Raw genomic sequence first — 15,404 nt, 5'->3', positions numbered from 1 at the left:
ATTTGGATGGAAGATGAAATAAAAAAAATATGTATATTTTCTTTATTTCTCTATTATTATTACTATCATTATTTCGTTTTTTTTTTGGGGGGGGGGGGGTGGAATATGCTCAAACCTGATTTCACAAACAATTTCTTATCTTATAGTATCATAATTATTATTGTTAACGGACAAGTCCACCCGACAAAAAGTTGATTTGAATAAAAAGAGAAAAATCCAACAATAATACTGAAAATCTCATCAAAATCTGATGTAAAATAAGAAAGTTATGACATTCACACAACAGTTATATGCACATCCTGGCCAGCATGCAAATGAGGGGACTGATGACATCACGCATTCACTATTTCTTTTGTATTTTATTATCTGAAATATGAAATATTCTGATTTTTCACCCATGTCATTTGAAATCAAGGTTTATTCCTCCCTGAACTTGTGGAATTAACATTGTTTAACATTATGTAGTTCAATCAAGTTTCACATTATTTTCAATTCTGAATAAATTGAAATATTGTATAATTCAAACAATTAAAAACAATAGAAATAGTGAGTGATGGACATCATAGATTCTCGCACTTTCATATCACTGAGTTGTGCATATAACTGTTTTGAGAAAAAATATGGGAAACTTTAAAATGTCATAACTTTCTTATTTTACATCCGATTTTGATGAAGTTTTCAGTGTTGTGCTTGTTAGATATTTCTCTATTTAGTCCAATCAACATTTTTTTTTTAGGGTGGGCTTGACCTTTAACATCGATAGGTTTGTGTTTACCTGGCGATATGGGAATTTACAAACATCGTAGAGATATAAGCATACACCATGTATTCCTTCAATAAAACTTTGACCTCGGTTTGTTATTGTTATAGAAATTCTTTGTTTGCCTTCCAAATACCTTTACACATTTCAATTGTGGTCATCTTTATACCAATGAAAAAAATGAAGCCCACGCCTTTGAGTTGGTTGGTTGCTAAGGTGATACGTGGTATATGATTGTGACGATCACGAAGCTGACACAAAACTAAGCCTATAGGATAAGAATAAAAATAGCAACGGTGATGATGATAAACATAATGATAATGGTGATGATGATAATGTTGATTATGAGGTTAAGATGATGATGATGATGATGATAATAATAATAATGATAATAATTACAAATTATTATAATTATAGTAGGCCTAACATCATTATTATATCATTGTTATTAATAATAATATTATTATTATATTTATTGAAAAATAACAGCAACGAAGATGATGATAACGGCGTCGGGGATTGTATTCCCTTTTCTAGTTATTTTAATTTTTGATAATGACAATTAGGGTCTTGATTACGAATGATTTATTAGATTTATTCAGTTGTTATCATGCATTTATTCTTATTATAGTTCTGCACTCTGGGGATCAGACTGTGTAGACAAAAATACATTGAAAAAATAGGCCCAGTTGTTTTATGCCACACAGCTTTCCCCTTCACGCCTGTCGCGTGATTTCTATATATTAATGAGAGTGATCTAATTATAGACATTGTTATATAATGGATTGTAAGCCTATCCATTAATTGCCCGATGTTTAAGCCGACGAGAGGCGGCGGTATATACATGGGTAAACGGGCGACCACTCATCTACTTTAAAAAGGGGGAAATGGGATTAAGACGAACAAAAAAAGTAAAACAAAAAATAAGCACACATGATCCGTTGTAATGGGCCGATCAGTTTTAGTCCACACATGATTTACAACAAATTAGATGAATCAGAAGATCTATCAAGGCTTATGTCAGTCAATAACTTGGTGCCTATAGCTCTCTCCAAAATTAAATCATGCTCCATAAAAAAAAACAAATATATGAAAAATGATGTAAATGAATGAATGAACGAGCAAATAAATAAATGAATGAATGGATGAATGAACTGAACGAGCGAATGAATGAACGATTGATTGAATGAATGAATGAATGAACGAACGAATGAATGAATTAACAAATAAACGAACGAACGCCTAGTGTGTGAATGGTCATAAGGGGTAAAAAAGGGAATAAGAAGTGAGTATAAATAAAAAAAAACACGCTAAATCAAAGAACATTTCTAACGAACTTGACAAGAGAATGAAAATAAACAAACAGCTGAACAACAACACATTAAAGCATCGTGTTTTTTTTTTTTTTTTGGGGGGGGGTTACTCTTTACTTTATTGTCTATAACACTAGTTTTATAGGCAATATTTTATCACCACCACTATCATGACTATGACTAATAGATAGCCATTCCCAGGATAAGAATAAAGTTGAAGGTGATCGACTACAATAGAAACTGGGAATAGACATTCCCAAGAACAGAGCTGAGATAGTTTAACCCAGGAAATGGAAGCCAATCCCAACACAATCATGAGTTGTTTTGTTTCCGTTGCCTTTCTCTAAACATGCCTATGATTGAATATACAATGATATTTAGCCATTGGCATGTAAGCCTATACACGATGATAAGATAACAAATAACATCTCTTATCTAAATTTTTTATCAATTTCTACTAACCTTGAAAAATATATACATGTATGTATAGAATGTCATTGAGTGCAATACATTTTTTTGAGACAGGCGTAATTAGATCTATTAAAAAAAAATCAATTTTAGTCACTAAGTGCATGATGGACTATATGAGCCTGCATTAATACAGAAATAAAACTGAACATACGTGTCAAGAGGTTAATTAGAGTCAAGACCAAAACAGGGGCTGCGGAACTGGGGGGGGGGGCTAGCTAGGCCTAGGGGGCTCTATTCCGCCCCCCCCCCCTCCCCGAACACACTGTATACCTACACCCTCACACACACATTTGTCAATAAACGTGCACAACAACGTGATAAAGGTCATCTATTTTTTTTTTACTTGTCAAGCCCCCCCTCCCCTTTTTCAAAACCGTTCCGCGCCCCCTTCTACCTGTACGTGCAGTACGTAGCTAAAAATTTCCCGCATACAGGCCGGCGACAAAAACGTATTTCATGAAAGAGTTTGGAGTGTAGACTAGTCACACAGTGAAAATGGCAGCGTCCTGTGACCTGGCAACTGCGGCTGCAAGTGGCGATTTAAATGTAAGTAGATTATTTGATTTTCAGCTCATTCTTTTCGACTTCCTAGTTCTTGTTGTCTGTATGTGATGTTTGTTTCTCTTAAATAACGTTCAATCGTTTGTGAAAACTCGAATCATTGGTATGTGTTTTTTTTTCTCAGACTTTCAGTCGATAATAATATTGCAATGCATGCGTGCCCGTTATCATTCATTGCATTTGCGCTTCGTCTCGGCCCGGCCTCGCGGAACTCCCCCGTAGAGAAGCCGTCGCTGTTACGTTAGAAGAAGCCCGCCGCCCGCCGTATTGTACTACATATGTACTACATTAGTACTAACCTCGCATGTTGTGTGAGTGTACATATGTATGATCATGTACATGTAATGTAACTTTAAGCATCTGAAAGTATGGTAGCGGATCGTAATATCGACCGCTTTTCATGAATTCAGTCATATCAAACACAATATTCTCAAAATATTCACCAACCCCAAACTTTCACCATTAACCATGTACGTCATTGTATGTAGGCCTAAACTGTAATAAACCCACATCCCACAAATCCGGGCCACAAATAGTACAAATGAATAAAAATTGCCGAAATTGTTTTTCTTTTCTTTTGACAATATCAGCTTCCAATCGGACCCATTTGTGTGGACATTAACGGAAAGACAAGACCCCTCTTCAACTTCGCATGTGAAATATTGGTCACTTGAATTGAAAATGGTATTACCAAACGCGTTTATCCTATGGGAAAAGTTGAGAGAACAACAAAATCACTGATGCCGTGATGAGCTATTTTTACAATATTTGGCATTATCGTGATATAGGGAACCACCGTTCACTTCATACAGCAGCGCTTTATTCAGTCACACGCACGGTTCCCTATTTCCACCTCCATTCACTTTGTACACAAGTGCGCGTACACAAATCTACGAGTGATTCCCAAAACCACGATTTGGCCCAATTTTTTTTTTTTCGAATATACATGTACATGTAGATCTACTTGTAAAGACTTTGAAAAAGTGTTTTTTGCCATTTTTCATCATCTTTCTAGGCTTTGGAAGGATGTTGCAGAACCTATAAATATTTTTCTTGGTGGACATAATATGAATATAACAGGAAGCAACGTAGCTCAGTCTGTTAAAGCACATGTTTCGGATTAGATCGTAGATCTCAACGTGAGGGGTTCGAGTCCCGCTCATGCCAAAACATCTCTAACAAAAAATCTGATGCTATAGCGTTGTGTGTTAGCGTGCCTCACCACTTTATTCAGTGCAGGTGTGAATGCAGTTTGAAAACACTCCATCCATTGGAAAGGACCCAAATGATGGTCCCGTGTATAGGAGAGTCACAACCTATGCATGTTAAAAACCAACACTATTTGTCAAAGAGTAGGGTGTTCACCCGGTGTATTGCACCTGCCGGTCCCCGGTAATACTGCAAGAATCTTCAGGATTGAAGGAGGCAGTCAGTGTAGGATGAAGAAGAAGAACACAAGTAAAAAATTTCAAATTTTCAGGAGTAATTTAATGAACACCTCTCTTGGAAACCACATTTCAATTCAATCTGTAGGATGGGGAGTCGAGTGTCCATACACTTTATATTTTTGAAGCCTTTTTTTGTCTTTGGATTACACTAAAAATATGAATTCAATGGAAGTAATCATCTTCTAAAACTGAAGTTCTATTTTTTTTTCTATAATATTTCCTAACATTTTGTATTAAAAATTGATGAAACTTCGCTTGTAATTTTTTCCAAATGACTTTCTAAAATTGATCGTCCAGACCCACGACTTGTCCGGACACACAACAACTGGGTATACCAGATTTCAAGATCTTTTGGTGTTATTTCTAAAATTAGACATTTTGTTCCCCTTTCAATTTTAATTACTCTTTATAATAGTATCATACTTCCTCACTTAAATTACTTTAACACTGTATGGGGTCATACATTCAAAACACACTGGAATAAATTAAAAATTTTACGTATGATGTGCGCATTTGATTTAAGGCAGGGCAGTAATACAATCAATCACTATACCTCCAGTGGTGGAGCTTCTTGAATTGTGCTGTGTGATTTACAGTGAGAGGGGCTGAAATGGGGCATGTAGACTAGTACCCTCAAGATATTTTCAGACCATTTTTGTCATTGATAATGATATTCAAATAACCCACCACGATGCACAATTAAGCAGTGGGGCATCACAATGGAGGGTGGAGATCACAAAGATTATTGCTTCTGCACCAATGTCCAAACTCAAACTGGCAAACATAAAACTGAATAGGGTCTAGATCTATAAACTTGTAAAATCGTCAGACTGCAACTTAGTTTTCTTATTTAACTTGTGCTTAGAAATTCCTTGAATGCTTGAGCACTTACATGTAGGCAGCCCAGTTAAAGCCGGGGTAATTGGCATTTATATAGCGCTTTATCAATCTTCGACTGTTCGAAGCGCTTCACAATTATTATTACCCGGTCACTGGATTCATAGCATTGCAAGCAGCCTGTTAGGTGCAAACTTGCTAAACCAACCACAACGACTGTTGTTTCCTACTAGTGCCCAATTAGCACCTGGGTGAGAGTGGCAAAGTGTGGATTGACGCCTTGCCAAAGGGCACTAGGCCATGGTGGGATTCGAACACATGACCCTCTGATTACAAGTCGAGAGTCAGAACCGTTACACCACGGTGCAACATTATAATGTTGAGCAGGGCCCGCTGGGAGAACAGTTTTCAGAACTGAAGTGGATACCCTGGGTAAATATACCTATATTATTAACATTATCATTATTATTAATATTTCAGCTTGTTAAGAGATTGGTTCATGATGGAGCAGATGTAAATAAGAAGTCACGTGACGGCTTTACTCCTCTGTGCAATGCAGCATTCTGGGGCTACAGCCATGTAGCAGAGTACCTTATACAGCATGGGTAAGAATGTCTATGGATGCATTTGCAGTAGCAGGCAAACTATCATTTTCCCGGGGGGAGGGGGCAGGTAAATGTATTGCTGTACTACACCCATGGCCAAATTATTTCCAAACACCCCCTAAACGAGTTTTTCTCTGTATGCAAAATATCCCCCTAAACAAGTTTTTCACAGGCTTTATTTACACATTTTGGCCCCTAAACAAGTTATAGCCAGAATATGACCTCAGGGAAGAAGCTTGGGAGAAAAAACATACCCTAAACACATTTTGCTAGTCTTAAAAAAAGGCTTCAGAAAAAAAAATACCCTAAATATGTTTGACCCTGCGATTAAACATTGACCAGTCAAAACTGCCCCTTGTTTTTGAAAATTGGTATTGTTGATACCCTTAACGAGTGCAGGCGCGTCCAAAACTGAAAAAAAACAACCCTTTCAATGTGTTTTTGTGGTCACATGTGTGTACAGCAATATATTTGACTTCCCCCCCCCCCATTTAATCACTTGCCAAGCATCAATGACAAGATAGTATGCTATGATTTATTTTACCTTGTTTTACATTGCCTCTTTTCCCTTTTTTTTTTTTGGTGGTGGGGGAGGGGGGAAAGAGGAGGCTTCATCCTATTTTCTAATCCAGTTCAGATACCACACATTCATTTGTTCCTAGTTAACTATGAATTCCATTAATTTTTAATGCACTATTTCACCTTCTATGTGAATGATGGATTAACCTATGACCTTTTCGCACACTTATTTATTTTCCACCAGAGCTGATGTGAACCTTAGCAATGGAGGTACTCTATGGACACCCTGCCACTGTGCAGCATTCCAGGGACATGGTAAAGTTTTGATGAAACTCCTGGAGGCCAAGCCTAACCTCAGCTTGCAAGACAACAGAGGAAGGTATGGATTACTTATATTCTCATCTCAGAAATTAGAAAATATTGTTGCATTACTTTCACTCTTAAATTTTGTTTTACATTTGTAATGCAAAAATCTTCATTATGTAGAAGGATATCATAATCATACAGGGAATAATTTTGCTTTACAACTTTGAATAGCATTTTTGGTCATTAGAGAAAAGCTCTCAACAAAGTAATGTACAATCCTATATAAAAATATGCTATACAAAAGACTTTATGCATAGCAGTCTTTGAAAATGTATAGCAAATTGCGACGCGATACCAGGAAAATTATTTCCTGTCATATCAACTACCGGTATTAATAATATACTGTGTAATTCAGTATCTAAAGTAGGGGAACACCCATTGCTTTCACAATCATGATTTTGATATACTAATGATATTAGATTCAGTTTCAGATAAATAGTTAAATTATTAAAATCCATGTATAGGATATAACTTGTAAAAGTTCACTGTTACGAGATCATTGAAAATACATATGGTATGCCCCCCCCCCCACTTCACAAACACAGGTTGGTCTGGATTGCAAGCATCCTAGATTTGCTTGATAAGGGGCATATTTTAGGGTCACACAGGTTGAATTAAGGGTTGAAAACTACATTGCCGCAATTGAATAGGATACAAATTCAAGCTTTAAGAATATGTTCAAAGGTACTATTATAACATGTGGTCATACAATTGATAGAATGCTAATTTCTAGACCTTTACCCACGTTTCGTTCTTTTGACTGACTGGAATACTCCCCAGGAAGTGGAGGATGTGCATACATTGTGTGCAGGAATGACTGATTGAATCCAATGACCGGGGTAATAACATATCTGTGAAGCGCTTTTAGACACGTCGTTCCGATGTATTAAGTGCTATAGAAAAGTGGATTATTACTATTTCTTTCATAGAACTGCTGCTGATTTTGCCTCGGCAATGGAAGCGATCTGGCCGTTCTTTGCCACGGAAGGATGTAAACGAACCTCAAAGGCTGAACTTGTCAGACTAGACATTGTTAAAAAGGTGGAGTATTGTGCAGACATTCAAAATATCGCCGTTCTTAAAGGTCAAGTCTACCCTAGAAAAATGTTGATTTAATAAAAGGAGAAAAATCAAACTAGCAGAATGCTGAAAATTGCATCGAAATCGGAAGTAGAATAAGAAAGTTATGGAATTTTAAAGTTTCCTATATTTCTCACAGAACAGTGATATGCACAACTCAGTGACATGCAGATGAGTCGGTCAATGATGTCCATCACTCACTATTTCTTTTGCTTTTTATTGTTTGATTCATACAATATTTCATGTTTTACAGATTTGACAATAAGGGCCAACTTGACTGAACCATATATATTATTAAACCATGCTAATTCCACATGTTCAGGGAGAAATTAATTGTTTCACTTTGACAATTAGGGGAAAATTAGAATATTTAATATTTCAAATGATAAAATACCCCCAATATGGTGAGCGGATGACGTCATCAGTCTCCTCATTTGCATACCGACCAGGATATGTGCATAACTGTTTTATGAAAAATTACCGGTAAGCAAACCTTAAATAAAATGTCATAACCTTAAAATGTCATAAATTTCTTATTTTACATCCGATTTTGATGAAATTTTCAGTGTTATGCTTGTTGGATTTTCCTCTTTTTATTCAAATCAACTTTTTGTTGGGGTGGACTTGTCCTTTATTTTAGTCTGCAAGCACAGACCCTTGGTTTTAGCAATTTACATAGTGCATAATGCAGACTGAGAGTCTGAATTTGTGAGACTATATTCACTATGTACTGTGGCTAGCTATACCAGAGTCTTTGGAGTCTAGTCTTCACTCTAGACCTGTTATTGGTTGAAGTGTAGAATATGAGTCTGTGCTTGCAGACTAGCTCTTAAACATCCATGACTATTTATAAAAGGGATATCATTTGCATTAATTTGTTTCTGTAACTTGATATCTTGTTAAGTTATTAAAGTCTAAAGTGAACGTGACTGTGGGTATCACATTATTTGAAATGTGCAGGTACTTGAGTAGGTAGACTCGATCGATGTATTTGAAGGTTTCAAATACTTGTATTCAATTTGACCTACAACGTGTGTATAATGTGTATGCATGGATTCCTCTATATAGGATAACATCCCACAGCTATATCTGTTTGTTCTCTGTCTATCCCATTACCATATCTTATTATAGTCTCCTCCTATCCATCTTTTGGCGGCGTCAACACCAAGTCTTAACCTAAGGTTAAGTTTTTGAAATGACAGTATAACTTAGAAATTGTATGAACCTAGTTCATGAAACTCGGCCAATATGGTTAATCAAGTATTACTGAACATTCTGCCTGAGTTTCAGGTCACATGACCAAGGTCAAAGGTCATTTAGGGTAAATAAACCTGGACCATGTTGGGGGAATCAACATCAAAATCTTAACCTAAGGTTAAGTTTTGAAACGTCATCATAACTTTAATAGAAAATATATTGGAGGTATTTGTTGAATTACCATCAGATCTCTGTAAGTGTATTGGTCTAGTTAAAGAAACATGAACATAAGTGTAACCAATTAGTATCACTGAACATCTTGTGCAAGTTTCAGGTCACATGACCAAAGTCAAAGGTCATTTAAGGTAATTGAACTTTGGCCATCTTAGAGGTAATTATTAAATTGCTGTCATAACTTTCAAAGTTTATAGATATAGTGTATAAAATGTGGATATAGGGGTAATCAAGTATCACCGACAAGTTTTAGGTCACATGATCAAGGTCAAATTTCAATGAATGCAGTATTGTATCATTATACGAATGGTGTTTTTTGTGAATAATTATTTTCTAGTATTTTTCATAGTCAGCACTGCTGCTATATTGAATCGCGTGATGCGGGTGAGACAGCCAGAGGCATTCCACTTGTTTTTGTTTTACACAATTATGAAATAAGATCCCTATCAAATGATTCATTGAGACTTGAGAACATTCAAATGACCAAATATTCATCTTGCTTTATAGCAGTTTCTTTCTTCTTCCTTGAGTGAAAGTGTTGATCTTGATATCACTTGCAACTCCATGATAGTAAAGTGAAAGTTAAATTCAATGGCCCGTATTCTGAAGTCAGGTTTGACTTAGACCCTGGTCTTACTCTGTGCTAAAATTATGGTAAGCCAAATGGTTCAAAATTTTGTTTACAGTGAATGCTTCTCATGTTTACTGTGCTCTTTACTAATTCTTTACTAGTGAAGACAACTGTCATTCTTATCCTTCCCAGGCAGTTAATAATGTATTGGGAGTCAAATGAGCTGATACATTAAACCTCTACTGTTATAGATTCATGTAACAACTGGCTTTCCATAGTTAAACCACAACTTAACCCCAGAGTTTAAATTCAACCTGACTTCAGAATACGGGCCAATGTCATAGATAATCAGTTATGAATGTCTATACAAAGTAAAGTATAACCATTCAATAGCTAAGGATGAGGGTGATTTATCAAATCAAGAATCCTCATCATTTTGTTTGAGCTCGAATATAATTCCTGAACTCCAATACCATCGAAACAGTTCAGATTTAGAACCTGTTAAAGGGGGCATATTTGGGTAATTTTTCAGAGATGCCACTTTTCAGAAAAGAGTAAGAATTCTTACATTTTCAACGACAGGAAACGCCTAATTGTATTTTTCTGTTGTTTTTGTTCATAAGAGCCCATTCAAGATAAAGTCCTATTCCCTTTTTAATCAATTTGAAGTGTCTTCTACATTTGCCACTGTCCATCCAAGTCTAGTTAATGGTTACCTGATACGAAGAATCTTTTTTTAATGCTGGAGCACCTAGAGGCGGTGCAGCTGAAGCTGGAGTAATAATAATAATAATTAAGACTTATATCGCGCCAAATCCACTCTGTAGAGTGCTCAAGGCACTTTTTAGGAAATTATAAAAGAAATTAAGAAGAATTGAACAGAAATGTTTTGAGGTAATTTTTGAAAGTTTCAGAAGTCAAGCACTGTTTAATGTTATGAGGGAGGCTGTTCCATAGCTTCGAGGATGAGTAAACAAATGATCTTTCACCCCAGGTTTTGGAAACTTTGGGGGTAACAAGAGAATTGGAAAGGGAGGAATGTAAGGATCTTGAAGGGGTATAACTTTTGATCAGTGAAATAAGGTACTGGGGAGATGAGCCATGAACACAATGGAAAGTTAACAACAAAATCTTAAACATAATACGCTGTTTTACAGGGAGCCAATGTAAGGATCTTAAAATAGGAGTAATGTGAGTGCGCCTGGTGGATAGAGAAACGATGCGAGCGGCAGCATTTTTTAAGTTTCTGATGAAGTTTCTGAATAACCAAATCATTTTAAACAGGGCCTGTTGATTAAAGAGTTGAACTGAAGTGGCTACCCTGGGTAAATATGACATTATTATTATTATAAATATTATTATTACTGTTATTATCATCATTACTATTATTATTATTACTGGCATACTAATGTTAGTATCTATTTATTTTCGTTTGTCACAGGTTAAGGATTATGACCCTACCATGCCATCATCAGACTATGCTCATTTCTCCAGACCAGGATCAGCTTACGTCATGAAGTCACAACCTATGAGGGCCAACGATAACATGGACTACAAAAGGGTAACAGTCTTGTCTGATATCATACAAACGGGAGTGAGAATAAGATTGACCACTGCCAAGTAGTAAAAAAAATTCACCATGAAAATGATTTCAATGTTTTTTTGCCAAAAGCTCTCATGTTTCATGGAGACTCTTTATATTATTTGAGAACAATATGATAGAAATACTTTTCATAAAATGTAGGATTATTATATGCAAAAGAAGTTGAAGAACTTGATATTACACTGAAACTGATGTGTCAAATAACAAGGCTGTTCTAGATCTCTTAATCTAGTTCAGTTGACCCTCAGAACTAAAGGTTTTAAACACTTTAGTAGTATAAGAATTGATGGCATTCATTCAAAGTTTCACACAACAAAAACATGAAACAGCCAAAAAAAAATCCTAATCCCTTTTTTCTCTCAAACAGGACTTTGTAATCCTCTGAAAAAGGCACTCTATGAATCTTAATTATTGTTATCTTTTCCTTTTGTCCCGCGCAGAGAATGGCTGAGGATGGTGACGTGCTCTCAATCGAGGAGGAAGTCCAAGATTTATCGCTGAACAACTCCAATCCTTCATTTAACATATGGAGAAGATGATACTAACTCAAAGACTGGTGTAATAAGAAAGATGCAATTATGATTGCTTGATTTATGATGCCGTCTTTTCCTTCAGCAAGACATTTATCCATACTGTGCTGTACTCGACCTAGGTGAGGTAAATGGGTACCAGCAGGAAGTAATTCCTCAAAAAGCTGTGCGCACCAGAATCGGTAGACTAACTTAGCCGAGGTAATATAGGAGCGCCTTGAGCACCTAGCAAGGTGGATACGTGCGCCATACAAATCCTATATTATTATTATTGCTTGTAACTTTTGGTAGGCCTTACATAGTTGTTCATATATAAGTAAATGTATGTGTACAGTTACACTGAATTTTAAGACTGTCGCATTTTTCTGTGCAATTTTGCGGGTGAGTTGTGGGCAACCACCCGCAACAAAGATTTGAGCATGTTAAAAAGTTTTCTGCATGCAAATCAGGCTTGCGTGCACTTCTGCAGGCAACTGTGTGTGAGTTACTTGCGAGATACTGTCAATGTTGGCGATCTGCTGGTAACAAAAATAGTCACCGGCAAGTTACACACAAGGCTTGCATGGTAGGATGTGACGGAGCCTTTACAATTGATTGTGTGTTTTGTGAAACAGAACCCAGAAAAGGGCAGCTGATGTAACATAAATAGATCATATTGATTTAAACTATTTGTACATGATTTTCCATCTACATAAGAGTTAAAACAATTACAATGGATATATAAAAGTGTCTTGGAGGAGTGATGTCAACAGATGGGATTGATATTTTCAATCACATGTAACTTCTTTATATGGTCAACCATAACCCTGGAGTTACAATTAACGGTACAAATGGTTGTGTTGGTTATGTAATTGTATCCCGCGCTGTAACATAAACAGATCAAATTATTATGTAATAGTAATTGTAACTTTTTACATGGTGTTTCATAGAATTACAGTTAGGTTTACAATTGATCTACATGTGTTATGTTGAAGGGTCTTGTAGGTGGTAACTTAAGGATACAATTCATAATCACAATTGCTTGGAGCTTTTGTATATGGTTTTCCATAGAGTTATATTTATTATCGGTTTTACAATTGATCTAAAATCTTAGAGGAATCTTCATATTTTTTGTGTCTTTCAAATGAGCGTTGCTTATATTCAGTAGTGGTAGCAAACTGGAGATTGGTATGAACTGATGCCAAGGACTGCCTATGTGAAAGGATGTATACTTGAGGTAATGTAATATTTCACTTTGAATATTCTTTATTGTTTATATATCTTGATTGAGCGCAATATACATGTATGATTTTTACTCTTGACCTATACACTGTACATGGCAGCCGATGCAATGCTTCTCTGTGTATATGTATAGCAATCACAGTGACTCGTACACTCTTCAAGCAAGCTATCTTTCTTTGTTTTGTTTTTTGGGCTTTGGGGGGGGGAGAGTAGACACAGGCTGTGGAAATTCACGTCTTTAATTTGATATGTCCCCTGGCCGAGGCACTTAAACTCCATTTTGCCCCGTCATAGTTATTATTGGTTATGAGAGGAGAGAAACTTCACAGCACTAATTTTTGTATTTATTATGCTACTTGCAGAAACATGCACCTTCTCAAAACAAGACCCCCCCCTAAAAAAAAAACAAGAGGGGGAATTCACCTTTATATATATATTTAATGTTGGAATCTGGCTTGGATATCAGCTTGACTAGTTTTTTTTTGTGTATGATTGCTGCCCCGACTCCTCTTCCTCCTTCTTCAGTCTCATGAATTCTTCAAAAATAGTTTCCATTGATCTTACAGACCTCTGAATGTCAATGGCCTAGCATATGGGCAGGGAAACGACATGATTTATTCTACAGATGTTGGTCATATGGGGTCGAGCATTGACTACATGTACTATTGATGGTTATGATTATTTTGTGTTCTTGTGTTTTTCAATGCTTTTTCCCCTTGGATTTTCTTCAACTGAGTTTATGCCAAGGAACATGAATCCCATATGTGAATTCATACATTACATACATGTACGTTTATAACCTTGGCTACCTAAAGGTATTATTATTATGAAAGTGAAAATGAGAATAACATTATTAGCACAGCTGTACAGAAAATGAACAAATATATAAATAGAATATTAGTGTCATTTCATGGTTCTGATATTTGTTCACATGTCAAGGTACGTGTTAGGTTTGGTGCATGAATGAATATCAGATGTGACTGAAGGGAGCAGGGTGGGGAGAGAAAATTCCAATTTGAGCAGGAAGACTATTAAAGAATGAGAAGAAAAGTAGAAAGGAATATGACAGAGGAATCAAGGAGGGAAAAAGAGAGATGGAGGGAGGGGAGATGGTGTTTCCATTTCAAAAAGAAAACCTACACATGTCCAGAAAGTACAGACTTGTTAGTCTAGATTTTTTTAAATCTGTCAGGAAATTTATACAATATATTTTTGTTTGGAAGACCTGAATGCTCATAGTACCTTCAATGTAATAGTACATAGTGATATGCCTGTCCTATTCCTTTAACCTGTGTAGCGAATGAAAGTGAAAGGAATTTGCCACTGTGTACTTGGTGGAACGAGTGAGAACTCGGGTTTTTTTTCCCGATACTAAGGAGAGAGAGAGGAAGTATACTCTTAACTGGAAAAAGGGGGTTGCTAATGAGACTACGAGATGGGAGAAAAAAATTGAGGGGGAGGGGGTTGAGTTGATACAGAGAAAGCGAAAATCAGAAGAGGAAAATAGTACAAGCAGGGATGTGAATGTTGAGAATATAGATGAAAAGCAAAGTAGACAATCCACTTATCACATCAGACTCGCAGCAAAGATTTTCTAACCAAATTCAAGGCATTGTGTAGTTTGCTTTTAAACTGTTCATGTCTTTTTCTCTCACACTCAAAAGTGTGTGCATTATTTCCTACACTCCCCTTCAAATTTTCAACACACCACTTTTTCTTTCACTTCCTGAATTCTATATCACAATACCAAAATGTATATTCATCCCACTCTTATTCCTCCCTTTATAATAGGGGCGATATCCACTCAAGCTCAAGGATCATTTGAAAAGAAATTTGAAGCATGATACTGATAAAATAGCATATAAAATAGGCAAACCACGTCATTTTCAAGTGTTGATTCATTAAAGAGAAATGCCAGTAGTTGCAGTAAACACTGATTTCATGAGAATGTCTGTAAAACCAGGCTTGTCAGTATATCATCGAGGATCTAGATCTGGTACTGTTACATAAACTGAACTTTGTGAAATCTTGAAATCTACGCTGAAAAATGTTCACACTGAACATAACCAACACAAATAGGCACACGTG

The 15,404-nt window shown here is 36.1% G+C and overlaps 1 protein-coding gene across 1 annotated transcript; it reads left to right on the top strand.

The window, feature by feature from the left end:
- The first annotated feature begins 2,989 nt into the window (after positions 1 to 2,989).
- Positions 2,990 to 12,141, top strand: LOC121405872 (ankyrin repeat domain-containing protein 49-like). The gene is made up of 6 exons (XM_041596850.1): positions 2,990 to 3,090; positions 5,871 to 5,995; positions 6,759 to 6,893; positions 7,810 to 7,921; positions 11,404 to 11,523; positions 12,006 to 12,141. The coding sequence occupies exons 1-6, from the start codon at positions 3,040 to 3,042 to the stop codon at positions 12,102 to 12,104; spliced, it is 642 nt and encodes a 213-aa protein (XP_041452784.1). The 5' UTR covers positions 2,990 to 3,039; the 3' UTR covers positions 12,105 to 12,141.
- Positions 12,142 to 15,404: the final 3,263 nt, after the last annotated feature.

Source organism: Lytechinus variegatus, chromosome 19, assembly GCF_018143015.1.
Source record: "Lytechinus variegatus isolate NC3 chromosome 19, Lvar_3.0, whole genome shotgun sequence".
Lineage (NCBI taxonomy): Eukaryota > Metazoa > Echinodermata > Echinoidea > Temnopleuroida > Toxopneustidae > Lytechinus > Lytechinus variegatus.
This window is presented reverse-complemented; position numbering and strand designations above follow the sequence as displayed.